Source organism: Aspergillus steynii (assembly GCF_002849105.1).
Source record: "Aspergillus steynii IBT 23096 chromosome Unknown P170scaffold_1, whole genome shotgun sequence".
NCBI classification, from domain to species: domain Eukaryota; kingdom Fungi; phylum Ascomycota; class Eurotiomycetes; order Eurotiales; family Aspergillaceae; genus Aspergillus; species Aspergillus steynii.
In genome coordinates, this window is record NW_020194398.1 from 3252847 (window position 1) to 3269239 (window position 16393).

Sequence of the window (16393 nt, forward strand, 5' to 3'; positions counted from 1 at the left end):
GATGGGATTATGCTGAAGATGTAGATACGGGGCAATGCATGCATGTTATTGGGATTCTTTCTTACACTAACTAATGAATGTCACATCTTACTAGTTCTCTAGTTCTACTCTAAGATAACATAATATAGATCAATCTCTCTTTAATACCTGACCTCCAAGCACCAAGTCCTACTAATTCAACGCACCCCTCACAAGAATGAAAAAGGAAAAAACTAACGATATCTCACGGACCCCCTCCTATGCTCCGAATACCTCCTCTCAACACCATAATGCTCTTCCTCTTCCTCTCCCTCATCCTGCCTCCGCAAACCCCCTAGTCCATGCTCCCCATTTCCATTTCCCTCCTCTCCTTTCCCTTCCTCCTGCCGTTCGCTAGGAAACCTCGGCGGACCGCCTAAACTGGCCAGCACGACTGCGTTATTGGCAGTCAGGTCATCGAGGATGTCGAGTTCGGGCTGCGAGAACCATTTCGGGATGATGTATACGCGGAAGGGGATCATTGCTGTGATGAGGATTGGGAAGCCTAGATATTATAGTGTTTTGTTAATGGTTAGGTTTTGTTGGGTTTGCGGATGTTGGTAGGGAGAGGGGAATTTATGAAGTAGGGAGGAACGTAGTAGGGTTAAAAAATATGACGGCGGGAACACGTCCCAGGAGTGGTATAGAGAACAAGGATGGGGTGAACGAACCAATAGCCGCTACAGTCTGCGACACGGCAACGCAAGCCGCAACACCAAAGACCTGGCACGCGACGTAGAGCAAGATCTTCCCCTTCCGCACCCTCAAGAGGGGCTCGTCTCTTTGCACGAACCGATTCTCTCGGGCCAGGAAGACCAGTTTCCCAAGGATACCGTTACTCTCGATGGAACCCCAGCCGACGATGAAGAAGACGCCGGCGAAGACGGCGGCCGGAATGGTGTGGAGCACGATCAGGAGGGGGCCGGTCATGGTGCCGATGATGGCGAGGCCCATGAGGAAATGGGAGACGCGCTGCTCGACGACGGCGGTGGGCTTTGTGATGGGGCGGCGGAGCTCGGCGCCTTCGCCTTCGGAGGTGGGGATGAGGGCAAGGGTGGTTTCGTAGATGGTCAGGGAGTCGGTGTGGACGGGCGCCTGGGGTTGGTTTCTTAGTTTTCTTTTTTGGTGCAGAGTCTGGGGGTGGTTGGTTTGGGGATGTATGTACCTGGGGAACGAGACCGTTGGGCATTGGGATGCCGGTGATGCCGGAGAGGAAGGTCGTGCAGCCGAGGAGGAAAAAGTCCCAGTGGAAGCCGCCGGGTTTCTTGAGGGGGAACTGGCGGGCTTGGGCAGTGAGACTGCTCACGTTCTGGGAAAGGTAGGTAAGTATGGGTAGATGACAGGAATGGGTAGGTCGTACATGGTCATAGTAGAATAGAAGCATGACGAGAAAGCCGAATGGCAATGCCGCAAAGACCCATTTGACTTCCAGCTCCCAGAAATGAATTAACCAGCCACGCGGTTGCGTAGGATAGAAGGCCCGAGTAATGGGGACGAAGGAGATACCAGTGGATTTTAGGTTTCCGGGGATATGGGCGAAGCCTACCCAGAATATGGTTCCGATCTAGGCGTGGCTGTTAGATTAGTTTACGATGGGGAGTGGAAAACGTACCACATAAGCATAGTCGGCCAGTAATTCACGAAACCATGGTCTGCAGATTGTGCTGGATCCTAGCATCTCCAATCCATAAATGGTCAGGAAATACAGAATGGCAATCATGGTGCTCATGAAGCCAGCTGCCGATCCGTACTCGCTGAACTCGTTGACCAGTTCCTCGACTCCTTTGACTGATTATCTTTAGTAAGTTATCTTTGAGCTAAATCGGAAGACCTACTGCAATATATGATCCCGACATAAGCTCCGAACGACTCGGATGAAAAGTCCGTCACATATCGCATGTAATCGCAGAGATTGCAGACAGCCACGATCCAATGAAATATGGCCGCCCATATAGCAGTCCAACACATGAAATTCGCATAAATCGCGGGTTCGTATCGAGTGACAATGTCGTAGATTGTGTAGTTGAACAAGGATATGAGACCAGTAATGCCGACAATGGTGAGCGGCTGCGCACCCACCAGACTGAAAATCATGGCAGCCATTGCCGAGGAAAAGAGCGCCTCGTTGATGCCATAAAACTCGCCAGTGCGTCGGTACATGTCCAATGTATAAGCGATAGCTGGAAGTAAACTGCAACTGCTGTTAATGCACATCAACCCAGCCCTTGGGGGAGACATACTTGACGAAGTACATCCGGATGGTGCTGGCAATCGTCCGATAGGTCAGGGCATCCTGGAAATCACTCCAATAGTAAGGCAGGCGCCGTCGAACATCATGGTACATACCACGAAAGGGTCGTAAAGGGCGTAGGCGTTTCCATCCAGAAAGGTTGTCGTAACTATATGAGACGGAGGATTTCTCCCTAGTAAGGTGGGATGAGTCCGACATGGTGAGATGGTTAGGTATGGAATAGTCGACAAAAGAAAAGGCGGGCTTTTATAGTTTTATCTGCGAATCAATTCGCTTAGGCATTCCCAATAGCCACTGGTCTCAATGTTGGGTGCGGGATTTGCGCAGTGCGGAGGTATAGGAGAGTGATGAGTGTAATGCTGCCAGCATGCCCACCGAGCAACACAAAAAGCAGTCCTCGGTGCTTCCGACGAGACGATTGTCAGATACCGTCTGTTTCTTAATCCTCACCAATGCCCATAGAGTTATTGTTCATGAGCACCTGGTGTGCACATGGATAACGTCATGGTGTGAGGCCGCTGACTCATCCGTTCTGCCCGGGCAGAATTCGCCATCGCATCTTGGAGAAGCAAGCGCAAGCATGCATATACTTGCGTTGGTGTCTGGTCCACTGCTGACATGGAATGCTCATCAATATCATCGGGAATCATATCCCAACTTTGTGACATCCTCCAGAACCGCGAGTTTCTCCCACAACTAGTATCGGCCCTCGAGGAGTCAAAACGGCGCCAGAACAATGGCCGCTTGTTCCTGCAAGTTAAAGCTTCTCTCTGCACTGTCCCATCAGCGGTGTCTCCTGACGGGTCCTTGATCTTGGTTTGTTCAACATGTTCGCTTGACTGATTCTGACTAACTAGTTAGGGCTGTGTCGATCTCAGCGACGGGCAGCTTGTACCTCTAGCGCAGCTTAATTCTATTCCCACCCCAGATCCAGAAGTAAGCATATCCATCGTGCTTCGTCTAGTTCTCATTAACTAAGCATCTATGCAGGATCAATCAAGGGATGGCGGTGTTATCCCTTTAACTCCGCAGTCTAGCATAGATGAAGCTTGCACTCGGTCCCCAAAACGTCGAAAGACCGTCAGTGGTCTTCGGCTTGCTCCATTCAAGTCGATGGTTTCGCATGACGGGGTGGATTCTGAAATCCATGCCCAAGATGCTCCAGGGAATAGCGTATCTGATTCCCAAACACACTCGATACGCCAAGTACACAGCGACACGGGATTTCCGCAGCGCAAAAAGCCGGGGCGAGATAACGCTGCTCCTGTGATGGAGCCCACATCAACTGATAAGCTGATATCTGGCATATGGCGTCAGGTATTCTCGCCTGTACAGTTGAGTCGGCTTCCTTCCGTATGTGACGGATTCTCCCTTAAAGTCAATGTTAGCCATGACTGACGAATGCACAGGTAATAGAGCCCAGTATCAATATCCGCACCGGGGTCAGTGGAGATGTATGTATGAATTCTCGGTGGTGGTATTCTTCCCGTTTAACCATCCCCAGGTCTTTCGTGCTGTAAACACGCTCTGTTTGAAATACTACAACCAAAGCCAGTCGTCTCGAGCCTTGGAAATGATCGTGCAAGCGTATTGGATAGAATGCTACGAGGCCCGCATCGCCGTAATCCGGCTTCAAAATCCGAATTTCTCGATCACGGAGGCCCGAATGATAGCGCTGAAAGAGGCATGCGCCGTGCTCAACTGGAAGGATAAAGACCTACGAAATCGAATGTCAGTTCATGCCCAGACCCTTCACCTCTCTCAGCACTAACCCACACCCAGTGCCATCTGGCGCGGCTACAAGGATATCAAAGACGCCGGGGGATGGGCCAGTCTGATCTTCGCCAGCGCCGGCGTCTACCGCTTCTGCAAATACCGCACCGGCTTCGGCGAGGGGTTCTCCACGCGTCTGCGCCATATCCGATGCAGCCTCGAAGTCGCAGCCGACACTCTGCATCCCGAGTGGCGCGACCTCCTACAAGTGATCGATCAGGGCGAAGCACGCCGGTACCACGGTCATCCCCACGAATGGGTCACGGTGACCGGCGCCCCAGCGGTCCCTTTAGCCTCGACATACGCCCATCTCGACCTACCCCACGGGTTCCAGTACCGGTTCATCGACGAGTGCGCCATCGACGCTGCAGCATTCACCGATGACCCGCGCCACATGCCCAGCCTGGACCCCGAGACCTGCCCCGTCTGCAAACAGCGGCAGTCCGACGAGATCGAGAAGAACCAATGCGCGTGCTTCCCGTCGCTGTTCGGCGGCATCCGGGGCCCCGTACCCATGCAACTCTTCCACACGACCAGCGGCAAGAATAACGGCGTCGTAGCCCGCACGGTACGTTGCCTCCCTCCCTTCAAACCCAAACCCTAAGCCCTGTGTCCATAGGAACCAAGTAACCAACGAAAGTATAGACGATCGAGCGCGGGACGGCCATCGGCGAATTCATCGGGCTGGTAACGAGCGGCATCTGCGGCGTGGACGTGATGCAGGGCGGCTCGCACAAGACGCGAACCTACCAGATCTACCAAGGTCAGATGGGCAATTTCACGCGCTTCATCAACCACTCGTGTCGGCCGAACAGCCAGTTCCAGCGATTCTACTGGCGCGGGGCGGAGCGCATCGTGGTTGTCTCGCGGGGCGTGGTGGCGGGGCAGGAGATCACGGTGGACTATTCGAATCATTACTGGAATCAGTTGGATAAGAAGTGTCTTTGCGGGGAGGGTTGTTGTCGGTTTGGGGGGAGATGAAGGGAGGGGGCACGCGATGAGATGAGAGAAGGTTGGTGGTTGCGGTTGATGATGAGGAAGACGAGATGGGAAGAGGGAAGAGGGGGTGGCACAGAGGTCACATGGCTGGCAGGTCAGGCTTATGAAAGGGCAGCGGAGTTTGATTCAATCAGGGAACAAGGGATATTGCTGGGAACATAGTTGTTTCTTTTCATCTGATATTATATTGGATACATGAATGATACCTGCATATCAAGATAACCAGAGTATTTAAGAGAAAACATGGCTGAACGATCCCAGCTTAGTGTCTTTAATAATCAGTAGTTGGCAAGGATCCAACATGGAAAAGGTTAGAAATATGCTCTAATAGGCTAGAATTCGAGCCCATGTTCAATGACAAGCACCGGTTGTTTTACGTGCTGCTGATCGGCTTGAGATTGTGTAACCTACTGGTCCAATGGCTTGGGCATGTCGCATGTTCTCCGTCGTCTGGACACTTCAGATTAGATAATATAGCAAGAACAGCAGGACTATGACGCTACAAGTATGAGAGTCTCTCGCCAGGCCAGACAGGTCCCGTGCATCCACCGATCCACCAAGAACGGGACGTTTGTGCCACCCATCAGCAAATCGCTACTGGCAGCAGCTGTCTTCCAAGCAGAGAACGGCCCCTCCTGCGGCCTGGACCATCTGACCTGGCCAGGAGGTACCGGCGATACATCCCAGCCCGCCTAGATCGACGCGACGAAACAAGTACCGGTACCTCGCGGAATCCCAATTACTCTACTCACTAGCTCCCCTGTCAACCACACCTCCAAGGCCAGCATCCGTCATGATTGGAGAAGAGACCCGTCATCGCCACCCCGAGCAGTTCGTCTCTCCGAAGCTGAGAAACCCTGCTGCCTAGATCAGGTGGATCTAGCGCCCTACACTCCAGGGTCCAGATGGAGCAAGACAAGGTCGATTGGAACGCAACGGAAGCTGACCTTAAATATAAGCTTATCTGGACGTCCGTGACGGACTTGTTTGACTCCAAACGCCTTCAAAGCATATCCTGTAACCCTATTTCGTCGACACCGACGCCTGGAAGGTGGCAAATTGTGCGGCAGGTAGGGCTCGGATGCTCGGGACGCATCACGTGCGCAGGACCAGGACACGACTTACAGACTGTCCCTGGAGAGAAATATTGACGGGAAACGAGTTATCAATTAGAGTTAAGTCGGACTAAGACCGGAGTGGACCCGTGCTGGAAGCAGGGCTTCACCCAGACGATCAGATGTCGTGTGAGTCGGACCCGGGCAATGTCATATCGGCTGCACACGGACCGCCCATGACGTGGACGTTCAGTTGGCGAGCAAGTTAGCAGGGGACCGTGTGTCAAGACCGGACACTATATACCGGGGCATGACAATCCATCCTGGAAGAGGTAATCGAACGAGGCCGCATTCTGAAAACTCTGCATACGATCGGCTGGCACGAGCGCTAGGAACGGTTAATGGGATCATGATCGTCGACCGGACCTGTCCCCCCAACCGGATGACGTTTGACAAGAGGAATATCATTACTGGACGACGGAGGGGGAGACAACCGGTCGGACTTTTTGTCCGCAGCCTCGTGCAATCCTGGCAAAGACGGGCGGGAGAAAAGCGATCAGCTAATATTAATAATGACATTCAGGGATACGAAGGAGGATTGATTGATAATGGAGAAATTGACGGAATTACGGCGTTTGTCGCGGTGGGTCGGACTCTCGGCTTCGCTGCTCCGAGACGGGCAGAGTTGCCTGATCCAGCCAGGCCGGAAAGAATGGGATTGAGAAGGGTTCCGGACAGATCCATGGACCTGGGCTCAACGGGCCTTCACGAGGGAATGCAACGGACGGGAGAAAAAAAATGAAAAGAAAAAGAAAAGGAAAAAGAACGGTTCCGAAGCCGAGCCGGTGCCTCCCTATAGGGCAAGGATTGCTAGTCAGTTAGTGCAGTGTTTAGTCGGACTATCAAGCATTGACCGCCAAGCCCGCGCCCTTCCTCGATGACGATATGTTATGGATCAGCTCACGAGTGGAGCTGCAATCCGTAGGGACTACTCCGAAGTAATTACTAGTCGAGGCACTGGCGAAAATATGGCTCAATGCCAAATCCGCTAATTGTAGCTACATTCGACTGCCCCGAGCACCGAAGCTCTTGGCAACAAGCAAGCAAGTAAGCAATGAGCTACTCCGGTGCTGCAGACGTGAAGGGAACGTGAAACGGCCGGCGAGAGGGGAAACGGACAGGGTGCTGAGGTGGCCGGAGGAGCACAATCCTTCCCAGCAAAAGAACGAAGCAGATCCGGCGACCCCGTTTGCCGTCTCCTGCCGCGCCTTTGTCCGCGCCTGCCACATCCGATTGATCCGATGCTTTCCAGATCTGGTGACGAAGAATCCACCGTGACCATCACTAAACCACCCATGGCAGGTCATATGGCAAATCATTCAATATTATTAGGATCCCCCGACGGCGCCGCCAGGGCCGTTGGCCTAGAGGGGCTACGAGAAAAATAAAAAGATTTTTTTTTCTGTCTTTCTCTCGCTCTCTCGGTGATGCTTATAAATTGTGCTTAGCCCCGCTCTTCCTCAAAGAAAAGACTGCAGTTCTGGTATGACCTTTTTTTCTCATTAGCAGCGGCTTCGTCCTCACATTCTCGCAACTGCGTTCCTCTTACGGATACCTCCATCTCTCTGTCCGCTGCTCACCCTTTGACCCCATCTCTCCTCCTGACATCATAATGGAAGGCCAACAAACGGTCTTGGCCTCGCGTCAGTCGGGGCGGAGCTCCGAAAGTAGCTCGCTGGATGCCATTGCGAACGAGAAGCAGAAGCTGGCCACGGCCAGCTCGTCACCGCAACGCAGCCTGCCGGATTTGCACAACTCCGCGTCGCCCAAGCGGTGGAAAACCTTCTGGAAATCCTTCCGATACCTGCAGAATCTGACCCCCAAGCAAGTGGACGACTTCATGGCGTCCTACGTCATCTATAACCTTGATTGGTCGAACGAGGCCCAGATGGTTGACGAATTGGGCCCCAACTACCAGGAGAAAGTCGGCGATTGCCTGAAGGCGTACTATGGCGTGTTAAACCACCTGTGCGCGCTAGGCGACGTCGAAAAGATGTACATCCCCCCGTTCATGAGTAAGAAGGCGACGGTGCTGGAGAACCAGCTGCTGTATGAGGAGTCGATCGCGGAGGACATTGGGTTAAAGAAGAACGATAAAGTGTTGGATTTGGGTTGCGGCCGCGGCCGCGTCGCCGCGCACATGACGCAATACTCCGGTGCCCAAGTCACGGGGCTGAACATCGACCCCAACCAGATCGCCCAGGCCACTGCCTACAACGCGGAGTTGGGTTTCAAGGATAACGCCTTTGTCGTCCAGGATTTCAACAGTCTGCCCCTTCCCTTCGAATCCGAGTCCTTCGACGCCTTCTACCAGATCCAGGCCCTGAGTCTCTGCAAGGATCTCCCCGGTCTCTTCAGCGAAGTCTTCCGCGTCGTCAAACCCGGAGCCAAGATCTCCCTGCTCGACTGGGTCAGCTTTCCGGAATATGATGCGTCCAATCCCGAGCACGCCGAGCTCATGCGTCGCGTGAAGCCCCTTATTGGAGCCGTGGGAACGCCCACTCCCGAGAGTCTCGAAAAGTCCCTGACCGAGGCCGGTTTCACGGTGACGCGATCGGACAACGCCAGCGTGGGTGGGTTACAGTCACCTCTCATTGAGAAGGTCGATTTCTACTTCCGATCCATGCGACAGGTCATCTTGGGGTTGGTCAAGACCCACGTGCTCCCCCGTCATTTCAAAACCCTGATCAACCGTCTGTGCTTGGATGGCGAGGCGTTCGTCAAGATGGACCAAATGCGACTGGTGACTACCAGTTATCGCATCATTGCGCAGAAGCCTCTCCAATGAGGGAGCCTCGCGCCAGGATGAGACTGGAGGAAAAGATTGCTGTGGTATTAGCCTGGATTTCTTGTTTAACCGACCGGATCGGGACAAGTGAATGATCTGTCTCTGGCCCTGGAACACCTGTCAGAGAAACATCATCCTCTCGAGTCAGAAGGGGAAGACCAACTGACGGACCGGTGCCGCAGTAGTGCCACATGTCCACTGGCTGGATATGAGATACTGGTCAAGACATGATCATTCGTCCATGCAGCTACGCGGTCGGTCGGGCTCGTTGCTCCCGTTTGAAATGCCGCCGTGTCGCACACGGCTCAACCTTCCGATCTTCCACAGTCCATTCCTGTCCAGCGACTTTCGACTTTTTGCCAGAAGGTGAGCATCTGGTCCGTTTCGCCCAGTTGTGTGTTCACCACGTTCGGTGTGATTCTTTCTCATTGTGGATCAAACTGCCTACCATGGCTTTTTGAAAGATGTTTATACCCCCACTCTATCTTTATCGCATAGCCTATATACCCTAATCCTGCTTAAGGCTTCTGGATCCAACTTCTGTTCCCGCAACGTGGTAAAGCGTATTGGTGTTTGGTTCAACGCCCTTGTCAGTTCATGTTGTCGACCATCCGGTTGGATCCGCCCGGCCAATGGCTACTTGAGTGGTTCTCATAGAGCTTGCTTTTTCACCTGCCCCGAGTTTACCCAGCCTAGTGTCGGTGTTAATGTTTTGTCTTGTTCACTACTTGTATTGCTTTCTTGCATTGCATATCGCCATCCTTTGTGATTTGAATTGACGGCAGGATACCCAAAGTTGAGTGGGATATCCGTAGATGCATACTATAGACTAATGATACTCCTTTAATTTCCATGCCGGTGGTTCGACAATAGCATGATCAAGTGGAGCGGGTGGGACTGCAGAGAAAATGAAAAAGAACCATGGATCCGGTCTGGCCCATTAAGGTGCATCTTACTCAGCGGTTGGTCTACTGCTACTTGGGCCATGTACTTGGGCCATGTACTTGGGCTATTGACGTGGGCTATCATGGGCCATCCGCCCTGCTCGGGATAACACCGCTCTTCTCCTGCCATCGACAGGCACCGCTCCACGAGACTCGAGCTTAATTCTCCGAATCCGGTTGTCCTGATTCTTTGTTCATATTGAAACTTGTCTTAAAAACAATCCACCCAAACTCAGTACCTTTCGCCAGGCTCAACCTGGCCATCCAAACCCTGTCACCGTGATGGTCCGGCCATCCCCACCTGCGATCTCAGCCTTCAATCAAAGCCATCCATTTGCGCACGTTGCGACATACTCCCGCCAATGGGCCAGCCATGGCCACGTTCTTCTTATCGGTCCGTCCCCTTTCCCCAATGACTCGTGTGGCTCTTTAAATTCTTCTTTCGAATCCATTGCCTTCTAAGGAGAGCCCCCTCCTTTTTAAAAACAATGGCTTTTCACGATGAACTTTGGCGGTGTCAAGAATGAGAATGACGGACATCCTGTCTCGCCCCTGCATGCCGATCTCCATGAATTTGGGCGGATCCGCAAGATCGTCAATCAATCCATACTACAGTCACTTCTTATCGCCGTCACATTAAGTTCCTGGACTCTGTTATCATGAGCCGCCCGCATTCCGTCCTCGATGTCCAGGACTGGCCGCTTCCTCCGGGGCGCCGCGAAAGTACCGTCTCGTCGTCCACGCAGTCCTCGGGAGCTCTGAGCTTTGCGTCCCTTCCTCTTCATCCGCCTCCTAGTCCTGTTACGTCCTCTACGGGGTCCCGATCACGGCAGCCGTCGTGCCATTCTCTGTCCGACGAGGTGGTCCGGCTGACGTTTAATCCTGCGGTGACCATGTATGTTTCCGATAGCTTGAATGTTTTGATGGTGTTTAATGGCTCTTTAGTTCCTTCGTGCGGCATAACAAGGTCTTCCGACTCCGATACGCCTTTATCGACATTCGCAAGGACCCCAGTGGCAGTTTGAAGTCGTTGGAGCTGGGTGGTGGTGTCGGCCAGCAAACTCCCTTCGTGCATACTTGTGAGTGATGATGTTCGGATGTACAGAGGTACCTAGCTAATAATCATGCATCCTAGTCCATACGACCAAACTGCCCGTTCCTCATCTCGAACACCCCAAACTACCGCACGAAGCATCCCTTCGAATTTCTTTTCTAGAAGAACAGACCGTTCAGACGGCACACACTGTTTTCGTCACCCAAATATCTTATATATTTGAAGATTGGAATGGTAAGAGGGACTCGGCCTTGAAAGATTCGGTGCTAATGCTCAGCCCAGACTGCGTTCAATTCCAAGAGCTGATCCTGGCATCGAGACTAGTCTTCATTGCCGGGATCGCCGAGGCAAAATCCAAAGGCCGCGGGGAGGAATGCATCAGTCAGAATCTGCGCGTTTTACAAGGTCCCAATGGCAAGCAAGTGATGTTGCTGTTTGCCAATTCGCAACGCAAGGAACTCAAACGCTATATCTCCATCCCTGGTACGTAATGGACAGTCTTGGCAAATAGGATAGCTCGGCTGATTGATACCAGTGACGTGCATTGAAAGTCTCAATCCAGGAAAGAAGGCCGGGCGACCAGTGGTGCTGCAGCTATCGCCTAACTTCGACCTTCTCGCCCAGATGAAAACACTACAGATCCAATTCCTCGACGACGAAGGTACGGCGATCTCCGATTCCTTTTCTCCGTAGTCCAGATCTAACACCCTCCAGATCGCAAATCCTTCTGCCAATTCGTAGCAGAGAACACAAATTAATCAGAAACCCAAGCCACCACCACTCTCACCCAAGAACCCAGAAAGACAAGAACAAAGACAGCACCAAATGACCTATCTCACGAATAATGTACCCAATATACCCCCGTATATAGCACTAGGCAGAGAACCACACAGCATGAGGGCGTCCCCCAAGGCACCCATTTCTTTGACAGCACGGTTAATCACAACCCATCACCCCCTAGAAGAGGTCCAACCGTCCCTCTGGACTGAACTCGCTTGTGATAAGTGGGTCGTATCGCCTTGGCGAGAGGCAGGCAGAGCTCTGGTCCACGAAGACGAGGCACGTGGAGGCATCTGAACCCACCCGGCGGGAGCTAATGCGCCACGTTGCGACCTTCTCCAATCAGGAAGCCCTGCGAATCGGCCGGGGAAGTCTATTCGACTGCCCCGGCCATTGGGATGCAAGCGGGTGTTGTTGTTTCGTAGTATGTTTGTGTGATTGGGTGGTTGGAAGGCTTTAGTTTTCTAATGGATGCTATGGCTAGAGTACTGCGTAAGTATCAAAGATTACTTCTAGATATGAAGGAGGTGATAAAGTTGATAATATTCATAAAAAGGATTGAGTCTATAAATATAGAGGGTATTTGCTACTTTGTGGAATATTAAAGAGATAGAAGTGATATATTAACATGTATCAGAGGGGAATAAGAAGGTGTTTAGGCATAAGTATCTTAATGCCTGCTAGTATTAACACCATCCTCACCTTATACACACGCTGAAAGGTTCTAACTCCTCTTATCTATGGTGGCATGTTGCAGCCTCCAACCCGATCCCAGTCCCTAGGCATCGCACCTACACACTTCCCACAGTCATGACAAACCATCACGGCATCACTGACCAACTCTCATACTCTCAGGCGGACCCAGCGTCGAGCTCCGATACCCCCCCCATATCCAGCACAATCTTCTGCAGAACAACCCCGGGCTCCAGAAGCCAGAGCGACAGCTCATGCGCGCCCGTCCCAACCACCCCCGCGAGCTCCACCACAGACGTCCAGCCGTTCTCGACCACCGCCCGCTGCCACGCCTGTCCCTCCTTATACGGGGGGGCGGACGACACAGGGCGAATGGTAACAGGCGTCGCTCCGTCCAGCGAATAGGCGAATTTGATCCACCGCGTGGGGTCGTGGTTGTGCGAGGCTCCTAGGCTGATGATCAGTCGCGCGCGGGACGACGCCGTCGTGGTGTACAGAGCGTATCGTAGCGCTGGCCCGGTGGTGGGAGATTGCGTTCCCATCGTCACGGGCCACGGCTTGATGGCGGAGCGGGTCCGGCCGTAATAAGGGAGTTTGATGTACGAGACGCCGTTTTGGGCCGAGGCGCTGGTGTAGTGGCTTGCTTCGATGGAGATGATGCCGTTTGACTCGATGAATCCGGTGTAGGTGGATGGGACGACGGTGTGGTTGACGGGGAGGACGAGGGTTGCGGTGGACCCGTCGCTGGCTTGTACCTTCAGTTCGGTGTGGGAGAGACCGGGTTCGGTGGAGGTCCAGTCGACGGTGATGATGCTGCGTATGTCGGATCCGTTGCCAGGGGAAGATAGCGACCCGGTCGATGGTGACACTGTTACGGAGGAGGTGTTGGAGGAGATGGAGAACGACAGGGTGGTGTTTTTCCGAGCGAAGATGTCAATATACCGGGACTCTGTCGGTGGCATGTAAGGGTCCATGGAAAGAAGGCGCAAGGTTTCCTGATCAGGGTAAGATGCCGCAGTGCCTTGGACGGCGACTCCTAAGCCCTGAGCGCCCTGTGAGTCTGCTATGTAGCGCAGCGCCGGCATCACGTTGGTGTTATCGACAGGGTCGTTCCATGAACTGTAGCCAACGTGGGCTTGATTCATGATCGGCCTCCATTTGCCTTCTTTGACGCTGTGGTATCGCTCTGTGATCGCAGCATCTTCAGCGAATAAGTCCCTCACTTGCTGGGCAAGGCGGTTTGTGCTTGTCCGCCCTTGCTGATGGTAGAGCTCGTTCAAGGCAGCCTTGGTGTAAAGATCCACGACGGTCTTACCGGCCAGCACGGGGTGCAAGACCATTTCGAAAAAGGGTGTTCGGGTTGCCTGGTCCAGGGAGTTGTAAACGCTCTGCGTCCGGGCCAGTAGAGTCTCCCATTGGGCCAGGTTTGTCTCTGCTTCGTCATTGTAGATCGTGCTGAATGCAAATGGGGTCTGGCTGAGTAATTCGTACTTCCGTCGCGCAACAAGGATTCCGTATTGATTGAGAATGTCAGCCGTCCGGTTGGCAATCCGTTGATTGAACTCCCCTGCAGCCCAATGCTGCAGCCAGTCTGTGGTGGCATCCGGACTCGTAAAGCGATCCATGTCGTAGGCCATATCCATGAAGTGTGTCAAGGGCACCTCAAGTCCCTTGATGTCTCCGACATTCGCAATCCATATCTGCCGAGCGCTTTTCTGGTAGGCTAGATGCATCTGCTCCCATGTCTTGACGAGCTGGATTGTGTTGATCCACTTGTAGCTCCGTGGACTGCCCACGTAGTCGAAATGGTAGTATACGCCTGCGCCGGCGACGCGAGACGTTTCATTTGCAATGGGCACGCGGATCAGATTGCCCGAGTTGTCATCGGTCCAGAGAAGAGTAACGGAGTCAGGCACCTCCATTCCCGCCGCGTAGTAGTCACTGACCTCCTTTATGGGCGTCGTCAGTTACATTTTAAGATATACTAGTGAGATGGACTAACCTTGTATAGAACCCAAGTCTGAGCAATGCTAGCGGGGTCACTCGTGTTGAATGAATCAACTAGTAGCTTCTGCTGCGCATGAATCAACTCCTCCAGATCAGCTGCCGTCAAAGTGGGAGATGCTGCATCCCCTTCTCCGCGCATGCCCATGGTCCACATTGTATCCCAGTCCTTCGCCCGATCAATTCCCTGCTGGAAGAACGCTTCGATGTTTGCCCGGTTCTCCCTCCAATTCCACTCTCCATCCAGATAAGTCTTTTGCTCCTGCTCAGACCTGGCCATCGGCTCGTAGTGGCTCGTGCCCATGATGACCCCGTAATCATGCGCCAGCTGCCCGTTTTGAACATCATCGACATAGAACATCTTGCCCCACATGGCCGGCCAGAGATAATTGCCCTTGAGCCGGAGACACAGCTCGAAGACACGCCGGTAGAAGGCGCTATTAAACGTATCCCCAAAATTCTCACCGACCCAGCCCGAGAGCGCCGGCGACTCATCATTGATGAAGAACCCGCGGTACTTCACGGACGGGGATTTCTGGAACGTGCCCTCCGGCGACACCCAGATGCCAGTCTTGGTCTTCACAGGGACATCCGCCCACCAGTACCAAGGCGAGACCCCCATCTGCTCTGAGATGTCGTAAAGACCGTAGATGGTGCCCCGCCGGTCGCTACCAGCCACGGCGAGGGCCCATGGAACATTGGGAAAGGGGCTCTGGACGACGCGAGCGATGTACGATTCCCAGGTTCCGTTAATCTGAGACACGTCGAGCGTCCCGTCGGAGACCAGCTTGTCGATGAGCGTAGACTGGCCGACCGTTCCGGCGAGGATGACAGCTTTGCCGTCGGATTCGGGGGCGTCGGGATCGAAGACCTCGACGGTGCCATTGACACTGAGAACGCGGCCAAAGTCACCGGTCAAATCGTGCGCGGCTCGAAGGACCCCGACAGGTTCGTTCTTCGCGACCCATACAGCCGGGGCAGCTGTGGTGTTCGCGAGTTGGTACTCGCTGTTACCGGAGGAGAATAGAAGGTACGGTTCGGCTGTTGTCAGGATGACAAAGAGAAGAGAAGTAGGCCAAAGCAGCTTCATAATGGCTGAGGGACAGGACAAGTGCGATAGGGTTTGTTTGTTTCAATTGGAAAGGAACCGGGCGTTTTTATCTACCCCGGACGCCACCACACGGAGGCTTTAGCCTGTTCAACATGAACACTGCTTTAGCCTGAAAGACGATCTGGGGACTGTGTTTCAAAACTAAAAAGGCCACCAAACAGCTTCGCGATAATGCCCTTTCCAATAGCCGATTTGCCGTTGTCGGTAAAACCCGAAAACACCGACGCGTGTTGCAGAAGCAGATTAGGATGATCGATTTATAGTCTTTATTCGCTGGCACATCGATCAGGACACTTCTGAAAGATATTTCGATGACGTAGAAGAGCTTCGCAAGTCAAGATGGCAATCGCTGTCTTAACCTTTAGGCTTATGGCTGAGCAGCTACAGCTAATGTAATGGGAGGGCTTCCACCGTTGGCCTGTATCGCCTGAATCGGATAAGCATAGGTTTTCGTTCCTTGTAAACTGCATGCACGGCCACTGGGATGTTCGTTTAACCGGTCAGGGGTGTATACGATGAAGCTGATGTCATGGTATACAGCCCTCACGGGCCATGAAATCTCTGGGCCGTATAGCTCGTTTCATGCGAGTGAATGCGTGTTCAGACAATCACTGGTTATTCATTTGGCGTTGGCAACGTAACAGGGCATTTCGCCATCTTCGAACCTCGACACGAGACTGTCGGGACTGGTTCAGATTCCTGCTGAATTGTTCTGAGATGACGGGGGCGCTGTCGAATTGGTTTAGTCTGTCTGTTCTAAAGGCCTTGTATGTGGCATTGGCGGAGAGGATGGATACGATACCTCGCACATTACGACCATGCCATCGGTTTTACGGGAATGATGCACTTACTCTTCCGGTTGT

The 16393-nt window shown here is 53.1% G+C and overlaps 6 protein-coding genes across 6 annotated transcripts; 4 read left to right on the forward strand and 2 right to left on the reverse strand.

The window, feature by feature from the left end:
* Positions 1–212: 212 nt before the first annotated feature.
* P170DRAFT_452394 (anion exchange family protein) lies at positions 213–2467 on the reverse strand (the record flags this gene model as incomplete). The annotated part of the gene is made up of 7 exons (XM_024851265.1): positions 213–523; positions 690–1113; positions 1184–1327; positions 1379–1582; positions 1631–1806; positions 1854–2209; positions 2259–2467. The coding sequence occupies 7 exons, from the start codon at positions 2465–2467 to the stop codon at positions 213–215; spliced, it is 1824 nt and encodes a 607-aa protein (XP_024709987.1).
* A 420-nt stretch (positions 2468–2887) lies between these two features.
* P170DRAFT_452395 (SET domain-containing protein) lies at positions 2888–5039 on the forward strand (the record flags this gene model as incomplete). Its single annotated transcript, XM_024851266.1, has 7 exons — positions 2888–3085; positions 3131–3205; positions 3260–3622; positions 3679–3723; positions 3774–4000; positions 4052–4610; positions 4688–5039. The coding sequence occupies 7 exons, from the start codon at positions 2888–2890 to the stop codon at positions 5021–5023; spliced, it is 1803 nt and encodes a 600-aa protein (XP_024709988.1). The 3' UTR covers positions 5024–5039.
* Positions 5040–6299: 1260 nt separating this feature from the next.
* P170DRAFT_23925 (uncharacterized protein) lies at positions 6300–7026 on the forward strand. Its single transcript, XM_024842944.1, has one exon. The coding sequence runs from the start codon at positions 6407–6409 to the stop codon at positions 6896–6898; it is 492 nt and encodes a 163-aa protein (XP_024709989.1). The 5' UTR covers positions 6300–6406; the 3' UTR covers positions 6899–7026.
* A 425-nt stretch (positions 7027–7451) lies between these two features.
* P170DRAFT_442743 (class I SAM-dependent methyltransferase) lies at positions 7452–8944 on the forward strand (the record flags this gene model as incomplete). Its single annotated transcript, XM_024850479.1, has 2 exons — positions 7452–7458; positions 7776–8944. The coding sequence occupies 2 exons, from the start codon at positions 7452–7454 to the stop codon at positions 8942–8944; spliced, it is 1176 nt and encodes a 391-aa protein (XP_024709990.1).
* Positions 8945–10547: 1603 nt separating this feature from the next.
* Positions 10548–11700, forward strand: P170DRAFT_470137 (uncharacterized protein; the record flags this gene model as incomplete). The annotated part of the gene is made up of 6 exons (XM_024852715.1): positions 10548–10783; positions 10834–10967; positions 11024–11176; positions 11225–11425; positions 11478–11603; positions 11657–11700. The coding sequence occupies 6 exons, from the start codon at positions 10548–10550 to the stop codon at positions 11698–11700; spliced, it is 894 nt and encodes a 297-aa protein (XP_024709991.1).
* Positions 11701–12573: 873 nt separating this feature from the next.
* On the reverse strand, positions 12574–15509 carry P170DRAFT_442744 (uncharacterized protein; the record flags this gene model as incomplete). The annotated part of the gene is made up of 2 exons (XM_024850480.1): positions 12574–14364; positions 14418–15509. 2 exons carry the CDS (start codon positions 15507–15509, stop codon positions 12574–12576), a joined length of 2883 nt encoding a protein of 960 aa, XP_024709992.1.
* Positions 15510–16393: the final 884 nt, after the last annotated feature.